The sequence below is a fragment of the Cottoperca gobio genome, chromosome 11 (genome assembly GCF_900634415.1).
Source record: "Cottoperca gobio chromosome 11, fCotGob3.1, whole genome shotgun sequence".
Taxonomy (NCBI): Eukaryota; Metazoa; Chordata; class Actinopteri; order Perciformes; family Bovichtidae; genus Cottoperca; species Cottoperca gobio.
In genome coordinates, this window is record NC_041365.1 from 21,495,030 (window position 1) to 21,510,210 (window position 15,181).

General features: G+C 41.2%; 1 protein-coding gene across 9 annotated transcripts in view; it reads right to left on the reverse strand.

The window, feature by feature from the left end:
* Positions 1-498: 498 nt before the first annotated feature.
* thrb (thyroid hormone receptor beta) overlaps positions 499-15,181 on the reverse strand; it is a 94,338-nt gene continuing 79,655 nt past the window's right edge. For 6 of the 9 annotated variants that reach the window (XM_029442949.1, XM_029442953.1, XM_029442952.1 and 3 more), the window contains 7 exons: positions 10,359-10,459; positions 10,131-10,278; positions 8,455-8,660; positions 7,488-7,574; positions 7,135-7,281; positions 6,551-6,809; positions 499-3,995 (listed from right to left, as the gene is read on the reverse strand). In XM_029442949.1, coding sequence (XP_029298809.1) covers positions 3,754-3,995; positions 6,551-6,809; positions 7,135-7,281; positions 7,488-7,574; positions 8,455-8,660; positions 10,131-10,278; positions 10,359-10,459 — 1,190 coding nt within the window. In that variant the 3' untranslated portion in view covers positions 499-3,753. Of the gene's footprint in view, positions 3,996-6,550; positions 6,810-7,134; positions 7,282-7,487; positions 7,575-8,454; positions 8,661-10,130; positions 10,279-10,358; positions 10,460-11,503; positions 12,562-15,181 lie in introns of those variants that run through there. The other 3 variants (XM_029442956.1, XM_029442957.1, XM_029442955.1) reach the window with 3 other exon arrangements.

The following is a 15,181-nucleotide window of genomic DNA, read 5'->3' on the forward strand; positions in this document are numbered from 1 at the left end:
AGGGGCATAGCAGGGACATAGCAGGGACATAGCATGGGACATAGCAGGGACATAGCAGGGGCATAGCAGGGACATAGCAGGGGACATAGCAGGGACATAGCAGGGGCATAGCAGGGACATAGCAGGGGCATAGCAGGGACATAGCAGGGACATAGCAGGGACATAGCAGGGCATAGCAGGGACATAGCAGGGGCATAGCAGGGGCATAGCAGGGACATGGCATGGACATAGCAGGGACATAGCAGGGACATAGCAGGGGCATAGCAGGGGCATAGCAGGGGCATAGCATGGGGCTTTGTTGAAGTCTAAACAAAGCCTTGCAGCTGAATTCCTGAGACTATTCTAAAAGTCTGAAGTTTATAAAAGCGGTGAGAGAGCAGGTCACTAAGAGAGCGTTAGTTTGATGTGTTCTGTACTGAAGCAGAACATCAAACCGTTACAGAAGACAACCAGATGCAGTGTTGTCATCTCATCGCATTAAGAAATTAAGTCTCAAACAAACTTGTTACTTTTTAATAATGCATTGTTTTATTACATCTTTGTACTTTGCTGATCTCATCCTCACGGTTCTTCAGATGCAATGGAAACACAAATGCACAAACGGGACTTTGAGGTCCTGATTTAGTTCCTGAGTTTAGTTCCTGGGAGTATTTGGGTGAAGAATTAGACGAAGTCTGAGAGCAGAATTAAGACCGGCCGAACTTTAAAGATGAGTCTCACATGTGCGTGTTTGTGCAACCAGCCCCGGTTGTGACACCTGACCAGATTTATTTCACATGTTCTCTTCACTTCACTCGGTACTTGAGTTGAATTTATCTATCAAGCTGAAACAATGTGTCGGTCACAGCGTGTCCGAGGCTCCTGCCGACACCACTGCTGACGGGTTAGGGTTAGAGGTGCATGTAAACCTGGACAATGTTACTTTTCCAAATGGCTCTGGCTCGGTGCGACCGACGGGCCCGAGCCTGGGTGCCACGCTCCCCCATCCATCTCTCTCCCTCTGATTGTCTGTGCATTTATTTTGAGTCTGTACAGTTTTGCGAGGTGTGTGTGTGTGTGTGTGAGGTCCGGGTCATTCAAACACTGCAGCAAGTCTATTGCTTTGATAAAAGGCATCACTTCACAGAAAAGAGGAAAACAGAAACACAAGCTGCTTTGAGGAGTAGTGTGAAGCTTGAGGAAGCGAGATTTACAGAGCAAAAATGTTTTGTCACATTGCAAAACGACAATACCATAGAGAGGCTTTCAGAAGGACAACACAAAACAGAACATACCAGCTAAAGTAAGAGAATCTCACCAGCTGATGAGTCATACTGTTGTTTGGGCCTCCACATCCCACTGGTTGGTCACAGTGGCGGGGTCTGACCCACATGCAGATCTGTGCATGTGTACTGTATGTGTACTGTATGTGTACTGTATGTGTACTGTATGTGTACTGTATGTGTGCATGTCTGTGTGTTAGTGTCGATGCATGCCATCCTAAAAGCGTGTGCTGTTATACAAACAGATCCTTTCTGCATGGAGATAACAAAGAGTTCAACCAGTCCTTTGCACAGCCCACGCCGCACCACGACGTCACTGCATCACAAACAGCGGACAGGAGAACAAAACAGAACGGTTGAAATCATCGCATGTGAGACTAGTGAGGCAACACACAACACTTGTATTGTAGAAGCTGCTCACGTGGACTAAAACACAAGTCAGAGGGACGACCGTGTGTGAGTGCCGTTCACTCACCAGTGGAGCCCAGCAGGGTTCATAAGGAGGGCATCAGCTGAATTTGGCACAGCGTGTGGCAATGTTACACAAACACAAAGTACTATGATTGTCTTCTCCTGACATCAGGCTCATTATGTGCTTTAGTTCGTCCTGACCATCTGTTAATGCTACCGCTGCGTTCCTTTCAATGTCGGAAGTCTGAATGAGCAGAGGGAACGTCGGGATTTAAAAACCTTTGTGCGTTTACGCGCTCGTTTGTAAAAATAGATTTTCTTCAGGCAGCTACGACAGAATGTTCGGATCATAAACGATTATCTTCATGATGGACTCATGCACCGACCCGTCTCACACAATCCAAAGATATTCAATTAACTTTAACATCCAACATAAAATAAATAATAAATCCTCACAAATAAAAACGTTATATTTCATCAACCGAGGGTTAACGAGGTCTCTCTGACAGATCTGAGGTCTGCGTCTCAAACGTCTTTAAAGAACAGGGTCTATCTCCACATGTTCAAGCATCATGTTAGTATCACAAAGGTCTCTGCTGACGACCAATAGCAGGGCGGGATCATCAGTACTTTTATAAAAAGTCTTAAGAATTCAGATTTATTAGCAAATATAATTTTCACTTTTAAGTTTCCTGCCACGTGGAACTTGTTTAAACATCTTTAGAGCTTAATGAAGCTAAGTTGCATAAAATACAGTTGAGGTTAAATCTTCGGGGGGGAATGTCAGATAGACTTGGGACTCTGGTGTTCCAACAATAGAACCACAAAGGTCTATCTGCACAATGAGTTTAGTTTCTACCCATAATGCACTGCATTGGCCCAAACAGTCTGAACTTCACTACCTGGTGTGCAGCATGTGATGTGTCAGCATGGGTTGGAACTGGTTTTATAGTGTCCACGTTATGAACTGCTGGAGACCTTGTTCACCCTCGGTTGACGATATTTAGTTACATAAAAAGCCTGAAACAATGTAAACAATGAGCTTCATGAGGCTGCAGCAGCTCCGTGAAGGTCTACAATACATGTCACATTTGTGCGTACTCGTCGGATAATAAACACTTCCTGGGTCCATGAGGCAGCCCTTTGAAATAAATGAGTAGTTTTCCAGGTATCTCCTCAGCTTCCCTCGTCTTCTTCATTAAACAGTGTTTCACTGAAGGCAGAGATGCTCGGTCACTGAGGAGCTTGAAGATTTCTAATGGGAACTGACTTTCTAACACTGTCAACGCTGTGTGCATATTTCTGACTGAGGCATCAGATGAACATTCTTTATATTCATTTGGCAAAATGATTGATATGCTGTCGTAGTGCAACCGCTGAAGTCGTCCATGATATTTATGTTTGCTAGCCTGTTACAGTTCCCTGCAGCAGAGTTCTGCTGTGTAGTGTTTCCAGCACATGCTGCCATGTACGTGTGAAGTGCTGCAGGTTTCTCACCACGAGTTCTGTCTTAAGTTGCAAAATTCAGATTTTTCCGACATCTCTGGAACGCCGCATGACGACTTAACATGGAGACGTGTTGCTGTTAGCGGGTTCAGACGACTGACGGTTAGTATACCAACGATCAGGTGCAGAAACAATGAAACAATGTGGTATTGTGTGTGAGCAGCCATTTTGAGTTTGTCAACGTAAAAGAAAAGTAAAATACAACATCTGCTTGGTTTCTACTGAAGTGCTTATAAAAAGATGCCAACTTTACAATCTTTGAAACAAAAATATCTATAGTAAAATCCGAGGTGAGAGGTTATATCCACAACAATAACAACAACAGAACAAACCAAACCAAAACATAAATGCTATTCACATGTACCCGCACTGTAAGGAATGGTTCCATCCACAACTACACCAGAGAGCTAAACTATGGAATGAAGTGACACTCAGTAGTGCTAAGAGAAAGTCATTGTGACGGGCTGCTGGTTCACCCGAGACCACCAGGGTGCCCAGGCGCTGACGTATGCACACTCACGTACACACGCACACACACATACATGCACGCACACATACATTTAAAATCCATTGGTCAGTCCTCGAAGACCTCCAGGAAGAGAGGAGGGAATAGCTCGGTGGGACACTCCACTTTCATGTGGAGGAATCGGCTGGCGTGGCAGGCGCCGATCATCCGCAGGTCCGTCACCTTCATTAGCAGCTTGGGCCAGAAATGCGCCACTTTGTGTTTGCGGTAGTTGATGTAATGTTCAAAGGCCAGCAGGAACTCCTCTTGGCACCGCTCGATCCGCTCCACGCTGCTCAGGCCCGGCCGATCTGATGACAAGAAGACGTCGACGATGTTGTTAGTGACCAAACTGCAACAGATACAAGCTGAAGAACTAGATTCAGCATCATAAGGTAGAAACCACTAACATTGTTTTTATTAAACGACTTCCATATTGTTTTTGTTTGGCTCCTTGTACTTTCTAAAATACAGACATTTTCTTTTTATACGTTCTTTAGTCTTTGGGCACATCTTAGATTATTTTAACAGTCCCACTGTTAATCTAATCTAATGAACAATGTCTTATTTATTAAGTGTGCAATGTATGACCCTGCCATATGTGCATAACTTGACATGACTGACATGGACTCCACGCTCTAATGAAGTTAAGGGAACCCGTTAGTGATCATGAGGAAGTGACCTTCTGTTGTGCTTCAACGTATGCTTGGGAGACGAGGTGTGTGTGTTCATTAAGAACTCAAATATAAGGTTTAGAGTCTCTCCATGAGTTGGGACACTACGCAGTTGTGCTTGGAAGCAGGTAGTGTTCTCGTTATTATTGTTTGTTGTACAACAAAATAAGAATTGTTAACACTATCTGTGTCTGTGCTTTACTGATTCCTCTCTGTCTGATAAATATCCACGACAGGACTACTAATGAAATAAAATAAAACAGTAGTTCAAAGATTAAATACAGTATAATCATTTCAAAATGTTCGACTGAATTAAGAAACTACGGTTTAAAGTAATTAGATTATAAAAGATCACAGGAGAGGGAGATATGCAGTTTGGGTATTTATTTTACTGCCACATTAATTGGACGAACCTGCCAGAGTTTAAGGATAATTCTGCTTTATGACAACTTATTTTCAAACCATTATTCCATCAGTAACGTCTGTCAGTGAAAAGTAAAGCGTGCGTCCACCCCGTGATTTGGATCGGCTCTAAGATTTGAAGAGTTCTTCTTTGGTCAGCGCTCCACACGACCCCCAAGTTTCATGAGGATCAGACAAGTGGCTTTTCCATAATCTGCTGACGGACGGACAGCATTACCTTGTTGGCGGTGGTAATGAAAACATTGCACTAACCACGATAATTGGATGGCAGCGTGCAGCAACAAGGATAATCATGGTTAATCCAATGAAACAAGAAACCAGTTCACACAGGTTAAATAAACAAACACTGCTGGAAGAGAAAGAAGTTTACAAACTGACTTCCTGCTGAGCAGCCAGAACGCTTGATGGATGTGTTCTTAACTATTGCAATAATCATCATGTCTGTAACTAGTAACAGACATGATGATTATAATGTGTTTGCTATCATCCTAATTTGTAATTTTCCACACTTTGCACTACAAACACTTGAAGACGGTTATTAAAGCTGAATGCTTCAGCTTGTAGCCTGGGACAGTGTATTGATTGAAGCCTACTGTAAATGTGTGAGGAGACAGATGGGCAGGTTAGCCCTCGTGCCATGAGTCCGTGTACGGCACAGCAGCACAGTATTGATCTTCAATGAGATGCAGAGCATCACGCAGAGAAATGGTGCTGCAGCCCAAACCAAGCGAGCTGCACAAAGCTCCTCACAATGACGATGGTGATTAATTGATTTCACTGGAGTTTGATATGGATTTCATGTCAAGAAAATACTGTTCACACAATCTGTGCAGGAGGGAACAAAGCTTTACGGAGGGAAACGCATCGCTTGTGAAGCAGCAGGACAAAGTGACCTTTGGGATTCTTTCTCATGTTGCGTGTTCAATCCCATAATAACCTATTGCTGGCCTCTACAATGCACAGCTTTCTCTGTACTGATGGCAGTGCTTTGGAAAACGGTCGGCAGTAAAGTAAAGAAATGAGGGGTAGTAGTAGTAGTAGTAGGATGTTTTGAGCTTCTTCTCCACCGTCAGTGTATCACAGCAGTAGATGCAGTTTGTAGAAACAGACAGAATGTTCTGCCTAAAAAGTCAATATCAGTTTAAGTGTACGTAATTTAGAATATTTTACTGCTTTATCTTAATGTCAGACAGGAACTGAAGCCGTTATCTTTGCTCTCGTTAAAACCACCAGACTCCATTGACAAAAGCAGTAATTTTTCCTGACAGAACGCAGGAGCTGCAGGTCCACGGCTGCCTCCATCTGTTAGGTAGTTTGTGTTATTGTGTAACTTTGGAGTTTTAAAAGGTTCAGTTCGGTTTCACCAAAGTCCCACTTTGGTGAGAGAAATATAAAACCTTCAGTTCCCCGTCAGAAAGGACCGTCTGAGAGAAAGATAACCTGAGAGGTAAAATTACAGATTTTGTCAATGGAGTCTGGTGTCTTTGAAGAGAGCAGAGATAACGGCTTCAGGTCCAAGATAAAGCAGTACAAATATTCTAAATATAACGTACACTTAAACAGATATTCTTTATAGGTGTCTAAAATATAGACACCTATAGGTCAGTATGTCGGTTTATCCGTAGGGGGCAAACCAACCGTCATCTTTAAGTACCTCATACAGCACCACCTCACGGGACCTGGACTATCCCTTTAATGGGCTAAAAAAAGACGGGCGTAATCAGCTCATGTGTGCATGCGTGATAAGAGTCCGGACACCGGGAGCTTACCGGATGAAAGCAGGATTACAGCCTGTAGAAGAGCCACCTCAGAGTCATCCAAGTTAAAGGAGGACAGCGACACACCAAGGTCAAAGATGGCATCCGAGACTACGCCCAGGCCTCCGTTCTTAAGCTGACCCCGCGTGACCGCCATCTCTCCGTTGAGCGTGAGGGTCTCGCTCTCTGGATCGTAGCGGACTGCAGCTCGCAGCGACATGATCTCCATGCAGCAGCCTTTCAACAGGACGATCTGGTCTTCACAAGGCAGCTGGACATATGGACAAAAGCATGGTCAGTGGAAGGACATGGATCCTCCAGCCGGAGCATATTAGTCAAACAATCAAATAGTCGAATCACAGAAAAACGAGCTCCAACTATCTTCAACAGAAATGTCTTTAAATGCAGTTTTTAGCGTCTCAAATATGAAGAGTTCCTGTTTTTCTTCATCATATAGATATAGATTCATAAAGACATCACGTTGGTCTGTCGTGACTTATATTCCTAATTCCTCGTTGCACACCACGAGGGACTGAAACTCTTTCCTACAGCTATGAAAACAAAGTGGAACAGAGACCAGAGGAAGCGTCACTCACATCACAAAACATAGGCAGTTTTTTGGCAAAGTCCACCACTCGGGTTATGGCAGGGGTGATAATTTTTGTAAACTGACTGAAGGCTTCGATATCCACTTTGTTTCCTTCGGGTGTATTGACCATGGACGCTTGACCAATATCCTCAGGCTGAAACAACAAAGAGAGAAGCGCTCAATCAATCAGCATCACCAGGTCAGCGTGTTGCATTCAGGCTCTGATACGATAATGGGACAACTTGAAAGTGAGTGGATTACTTGGTTACGGTCATGAACTGACTGCACTTATACTCGATGGGAACTACAAACTGTATCAAGCACACGTACGTCATTTTGAATAAATATGAGTTTCTTTACCTTCGCTTCCTTCACCCCCGCAGCACTCTGGTCAGAAGTATAGAATAAATTACATGTTATTTCATTAAGAAGCATAGCTTCCTCGACCTGTTGGACAATCAACAGGAATCGTGAAGTTTCAATGAAGAAGCCGTTTCAAGCCAACTAAAAAGAAAACAAGTTAAACTGAAGAGAGAGAGATGAAAGAGTGCAGAGAGAACACAGCGAGGAGAGAAACTCAAGGTCGGGTTTCTACGGCGAGATTCAGGCGCAGGACATCGACTTCACTCAGGTCCTCGGAAACACTCGGAAATGTTTTGATTCATGGCGACGAATAGACGTTTAAACGGAACCACAAAGTGATGCGACATCTGTACGACTTCACTACGAACCAAAAGGAAGCGCGACTAAAGTCGTGGAATACTTTCCGCTGGATTCCTTTTTTGTTTCGTGATTTTACTGGAAGATTCAAAACGTTTTCACAGAATATTTCGCAAATTCCGCAACAAATGAGATTAAAAACTTTAAAACCAGTTCCAAAACATTTCCGTTGGATTTTCGTGTTCTCGCTGACCGCGCCGTAGAAACCCAAAGTAAAGTCAACAGTGGAGCAGACGTCACTCTGACGGAGCGCTCACACTTCACAGAGCAGGAAACTGAATTAGTGAAAACGGTGAAATCAGAAGCTGCAAACAGAAAGAGAAGTGAAAGCGCACAAAGCGAGTTGTTAGCATCAGCGATTAAGGATTATCGGTAAGACACAGAATGAGAAGTTCCATTATTAATTAGTGCGGCTGCGTTGAGGAACACACTTTCCTCCAGCGTCCAGCTAATTGTCCCCACTCTACAAGGATATACAGAAGAACACACAGACACATTAACAGAGGGGACAGTGGGGGGGGGGACTGGAGGAGACAGGGGCGTGAGGGGGGGTAATCAATACACTGAAGGCTGAGGTGAGGAACGAGGGAGGCGGGGGATGTCTCACCAGGAATTTCCGCTTCTGCTTCCAGTGGTTTCCCTGTGCGTTGGTGGACATGTGAGCGTCGGTCACCATGCGGATCAGGTCCCACTCCTCCTGCGTCGGCTCCTGCCGGTCCCACGCCGTCTTCTGCTGCTCCTCCTTCCGCCGGCGCTCCCGGTTCTCCTCGATTAGCTTCCGCTTGGCCAGCCTCTTGCTGTCGTCCAACACCACTGAGGGGGGGGGAGATAAGGGAGACAATGAGAGTGGACGGGAGTGAGGAGGAGGAGGAGGAAGAGGAGGAGGAAGAAGAAGAGGAGGAGGAAGGCAGCTCGTAGAAGTTATTCCACAAACATCTGAAAAGACTTTCATCTGCAAAGGTTTAGAAGTGAATAGATTTGCTTGTAAAGCATCTCAACGTCGTACAATTCTATAAATATAATTTATTGGGCCATCCAATCCCTGTACGCCCAAAGCGAGAGTTGTGTCCGGATACTCGGCAGTAAGTCGGACTCGTTCCCAGTGAATGTTGGCTCCGCCAGGGCTGCGCTTTATCACCAATCCTGTTCATGATTTTCATGGATAGGATATCGAGGCGTAGTCGTGGAGGAGAGGGGTTGCAGTTCGGTGACCTGAGGATCTCATCGCTGCTCTTTGCAGATGATGTGGTCCTTATGGCATCATCGGTCTGTGACCTTCAACAGTCACTGGATCGGTTCGCAGCCGAGTGTGCAGCGGTTGGGATGAGGATCAGCACCTCAAAATCTGAGGCCATGGCTCTCAGCAGGAAACCGGTGGATTGCCTACTCCGGGTAGGGAATGAGCCATTACCCCAAGTGAAGGAGTTCAAGTACCTCGGGGTCTTGTTTGGCCAGAGAATCGGAGCAGCGGGGGCGGTATTACAGTCACTTTACCGCACCGTTGTGACGAAAAGAGAGCTGAGCCTGAAGGCAAAGCTCTCAATATACCGGTCGATCTTCCTTCCTACCCTCACCTATGGTCATGAAGGCTGGGTCATGACCGAAAGAACGAGATCACGGGTACAAGCGGCCGAAATGGGTTTTCTCAGACGGCTGGCGTCTCCCTTAGAGATAGGGTGAGAAGCTCAGCCATCCGTGAGAGACTCGGAGTAGAGCCGCTGCTCCTTTACGTTGAAAGGAGCCAGTTGAGGTGGTTCAGGCATCTAGTAAGGATGCCACCTGGGCGCCTCCCTAGGAAGGTGTTCCAGGCACGTCCAGCTGGGAGGAGACCCCGGGGAAGACCCAGGACTCGGTGGAGAGATTATATCTCCTCACTGGGAACGCCTCAGGATCCCCCAGTCGGAGCTGGAGGATGTGGCCCAGAGAAGGGAAGATTGGGGTTCCTTACTGGAGCTGCTGCCCCGAGACCCGATCCCAGATAAGCGGTAGACGATGGATGGATAATTAATTACTGCTTCGTCTTTAAACTTTGGTGAATTATACGATCTGTGATTTTATCTTTTTTTGTAACTTTTGATATGTGATAGTGGTAGACAGTATGTACAGTTTGTATAGTAGTAATAGTAATGTGACATCTGTGAATACAAAAAGGCTTGTTTTCCTCTGTGTGTGTGTGTGTGTGTGTGTGTGTGTGTGTGTGTGTGTGTGCACGCGTGTGTGTGTGCAGGTGGATCCATTAAACACATTAACACACACGACATGAAGGCGTTCTGTAAAACTCACAGTCGGTCGCCATCCCCACCGCGATGCACTTCTTGAAGCGACATTCCTGGCACTGGTTCCGGGTCACCTTGTCGATGACGCACTTGGCCTCGTACTTACAGGCGTAGGTCGGGTTGAGGTTCTTCTGGATGGTCCGCCTGAAGAACCCCTGGAGAGCAGACGGGCACACGCTCAGAGATGTGGAAGACAGATGCAGCGAATGAAGCTGCACACATTGACTGGTGTTACCTTGCAACCTTCACAGGTGATGCAGCGATAGTGGTAGCCTGTGGCTTTGTCCCCGCACACTACACAGAGCTCATCCTTGTCCAAATAACTCGGGATGTACCCTGCGGAGAAGAACCAGCGTCAGTGTCGCACTTCACTGGGAGGAAGAAAAGCCCTGCTCTCCTCACATGTTTCCAACCAGATTTCATTTAATGGTTATTTTAATAATAGTTTCACATTTTTAACATCGTTGCAGTTTTACGTTGTATTCCCTGCAGAGGAGGTGTGTGTCGGGGTGTCGGCAGGATCAGGGGAAGCTAGCGGCCCAACTTCCATGAAACTTTGTGGAAGGCTGCAGCCCGGGCCGAGAAAGAACCCATCAAACTTTAGAGCGGACACACAAATTATATTTCACTTTGGTGACGAGATATTACGAGACGGCGATGGCGGAGGTCCTTCTGGTGTCAAATGTTTTGTTGCTTCTTTTTCCTTCTCAAATAGGAAAAACTGAAACTGAAACATCTGAAAGAAGTGTGTTCAAAGAGAAGCACACACACACACACACACACACACACACACTCACACACACACTCACTCACACACACACACTCACACACACACACACTCACACACACACTCACACACATACACACACACACACTCACACACACACACACTCACACACACACTCACACACACACTCACACACACACACACACACACTCACACACACACACACACACACTCACACACACACACACACACTCACACACACACACACACACACACACACGGAGCTGTAGCGCAGGCTGCACGTCCCACAGATCACCCTTCATGCCGGGTCGACACCTGGTCCAGAGCTTAATGAGTTCAGTGCTCTGAACAAACTGATCAATACCTGTTTGGGGTTTGTTAAGAATATTGCATCAGCCTTCTGTTGCCTCGCCATCAATCAATAAGGAACAGTCAAACAAGCATCAGTCCTCACACAGACCGCCGCATGGCGCCCTAAATCTTGGATTTACACTTATCAGACTTAATTCAGAAATCCCAGACTTCATTGATTCATTGATCAAAGAGGAGGCTTCACTAATTAATACAAAGAGAGACGGAGCAACAATCATCAGAGAAGTGGAAACTACCAAAGAGAACAATCAGTCGTCTACCTTTCCTGTGCTCCCCCTGCATCCACTGCAGGTGTGAGAAGTCAGGTGTGATCTCGGGGAAGTAGTCCGGCTGCTGGTGGAAATGACTAAGAGGAAGGTCTCTGCTGCAGAACTCGCTCTTAAAAAGCGCCGGGCTGCCAGCGTACGAGCACGAGAAGTGCTGGCTGGGCGACCACGCCTGCTCCATGCAGGGCGGATGGTGCAGCGGCTGGGGCTCGCAGTATCCGTACCCGGGTGCTTCACCAGGGTACATGCAGTGTTCCCCGCCGCCCTGCATCGGGTAGCCTCCCGCCCCAGAGTGAGGCATCTCATACATGTCTGGTATGCAGTAGTTCATCACGCAGAGCGACTGTGAGGCAGCATACAAAGTTAAGGCTCAACTCTGAGACGTCTCCACAAAGAAAGATGCAGGTGCAAGAAGGAGCTTCATGTGAAGAAACAGAAGTTCCTGCTTGACCCTACTTATACAAGAGTTGCATCCACCAAGTCCACACACTACACCGAGCAACTGCCCCACCCGACACCACACGGTCGAATTGGGAAGCAGAGATTTATGACGACGAGGAGCTCTAATCTTACACTCCACAAATCCTCAATGTGCCGCAGACAGTGGGGACGTGAGATTAAGACCTTGCATATCGCACCTTCATCTAAAAACACCGGCTGCAGAACAACTCCACACAGCGAGGAAGAGTCGTGAGAAGACTTGAGTTTTAAAGCTTTTTTACGAGCGCTCTCATATCATGTAAGATTTAGTTCTCTTCACTCTGACACCGAGCCGTAAACTTTAACCTTTAACCTTCTGTATTAACCCCGGCACTGATCCTGCGGGTATTTTAAACAGAATCCTTAAACAAGCTCGCTTAGGTCAGTGCCGTACAATTATTCCTGCCAACTGTTTAGTTATGACACTAAGAAGATTTTAAGACGGGTTTTGTTTTTTCCACACACACCACGTTGACGCTTCACCATTAAGACTGTAACATGTATTTAACCCCAAGCATCACCAGCCAATGGAGAGACAGCAAACACTGAGCAGTTCACTTAAAGGAGAATAAATAAATGTTAAAGACGAAATAAAACTTTATTTAAATTCAATTCAGAGAATAACTATAAAACTAACCCGTATAGACATTTAAACACACTAACACTAGAATTGATTCTGTGACATTTTATTTTTCAGAAGATATTTTTAATCTTATTTTTCAAAATAAAATATTAGTGCTTACAAAAACAGAACGTAAATTCTGTTGTATTCTTATATACATACATATATATACATATATATACATATATATATATATATATGTATATATATATATATATATATATATATATACATATACATATATATATATATATATATATATATAATAATAATAATAATAATAATAATAATGATATAATAATAATATATATATAATATATATATATATATATATACACGTATAAACACGTGTATATATATATATATAATATATATATATATATATATATATACACGTATAAACACGTGTATATATATACACGTGTTTTCTTTATGACATATTCTAACACATTTTATACTGAAATCTTACAAAATAAAACAATTTCATAAAGAAATACTTAACAAAAAAAATCAATATTGTTTCCAGCATAACGTAAGACACGCGAGCGACACGCTGAGTGACACGCTGAGCGACACGCTGAGCGACACGCTGAGCACACATTGCCCGATCTGTTTGAGATAATACACTATCATCCTATACGCAGACATATTGATTAGACTTCCTGCTCAATAAAATGGGATAAGCCTTCTGTGACGTGTATCTGTCGGACTTATAGTAACAATGTTCCCGTTATTGTTCTACAAACGGCTTCTCACAAATGCTTCTGTATTTAATGTGAAACAAACACAAACCAACAGAATGAAAAAGATTCAGGTTTTGGATGATTCTGCAGAAACCAACTAACGTCTGGAGTTTATTGTGATTATAAGTTTATGTATTTATATGGATTCTCTTTCTCTGACACTTTAAACATTTATTTATTCTACTGGTTGTTATAAATTCTTCTGTTTGGAGACAAATCATAAAATATTTTTATATTAATGTAAAGATATATGGAAATGTTTATGAATCCATATATTCATATGTCACGGAGAAGATTTGGAAAAGAAAGAAATGTGTTGCTTTACATGTAATACAGAAAATCATATTAAAGATAATTAATAATGAATTAAAGAAATAATTATATCATATTTATTAATATATATTTATTAATTTTAAATATCAAAATATCATACATAATATTACTTATTATTATTCTAATAGCCTGTCCGTGTCATTATATTATTTTATATTCTTATAGTGTTACTCGTTTTTATTCTTATGCTGTAATTTACTTACTATTTTATTTATTTTACTACATTTATCTTATTTCTATTGTTATTCTTTTAGCCACAGGTGTCAGTATTACATCTTATAAACTCCTTTTTTTAAATGTTTTTTGTAATTAACTTTACTATTTAATTTACTTATTATTATTATCAGTATCATTATTATTATTATCATCATTATTATTATTATTATCATCATTATTATTATCATTATTATTATTATCATTATCATATCATTATATCATTATTATATTATATTATTATTATTATTATCATTATTATTATCATTATTATTATCATTATCATTATTATTATCATTATCATTATTATTATTATTATTATTATCATTATTATTATCATTATTATTATTATTTCATTATTTCATTATTATTATTATATTTCATTATATCATTATTATTATTCATTATTATTCATTATTATATTATTATTATTTACTCATTATTATTATCATTATTATTATTACATTATTATCATTTTATCATTATTATTATATCATATTATTATTATATTACATTATTATCATTATTATTATTATCATTATATTATTATTATTATCATTATTATTATCTCATTATATTATGATCATCATTATTAGTTATTATTATATTCATTATCATTATTATATTTCATTATTATTATAGTTATTATTATCATTATATTATTATTATTATTATTATTATTATTATTATCATTATTATTATTCATCATTATTATTATGATTATCATTATTATTATTATTATTATTATTATTATCATTATTATTATTATTCATTATTATTATTATTATCATTATTATTATTATTATTATCATCATTATCATTATTATTATTATTATTATTATTATTATCATTATTATTATTATCATTATTATTATTATCATTATTATTATTATTATCATTATTATTATTATTATTATTATTATTATTATTATTATTATCATTATTATTATTATTATTATCATTATTATTATTATTATCATTATTATTATTATCATTATCATTATTATCATATTATTATTATTATTATTATCATTATTATTATTATCATTATTATTATTATTATTATTACTATTATTATTATTATTATTATTATTATTATTATTATTATTATTATTATTATTATTATTATTATTATTATTATCATCACAATCAGAACATTCGTTTGTGTCTGAAATCTTCTGTGGAACTTAATTCCGAGACATTTTGAGTTTGGCGTGAGGAGCAGACGCCTGAGATCTTCTTAAGATGAACAAACACCAAAACTAAGAACCTCCTGCTGGC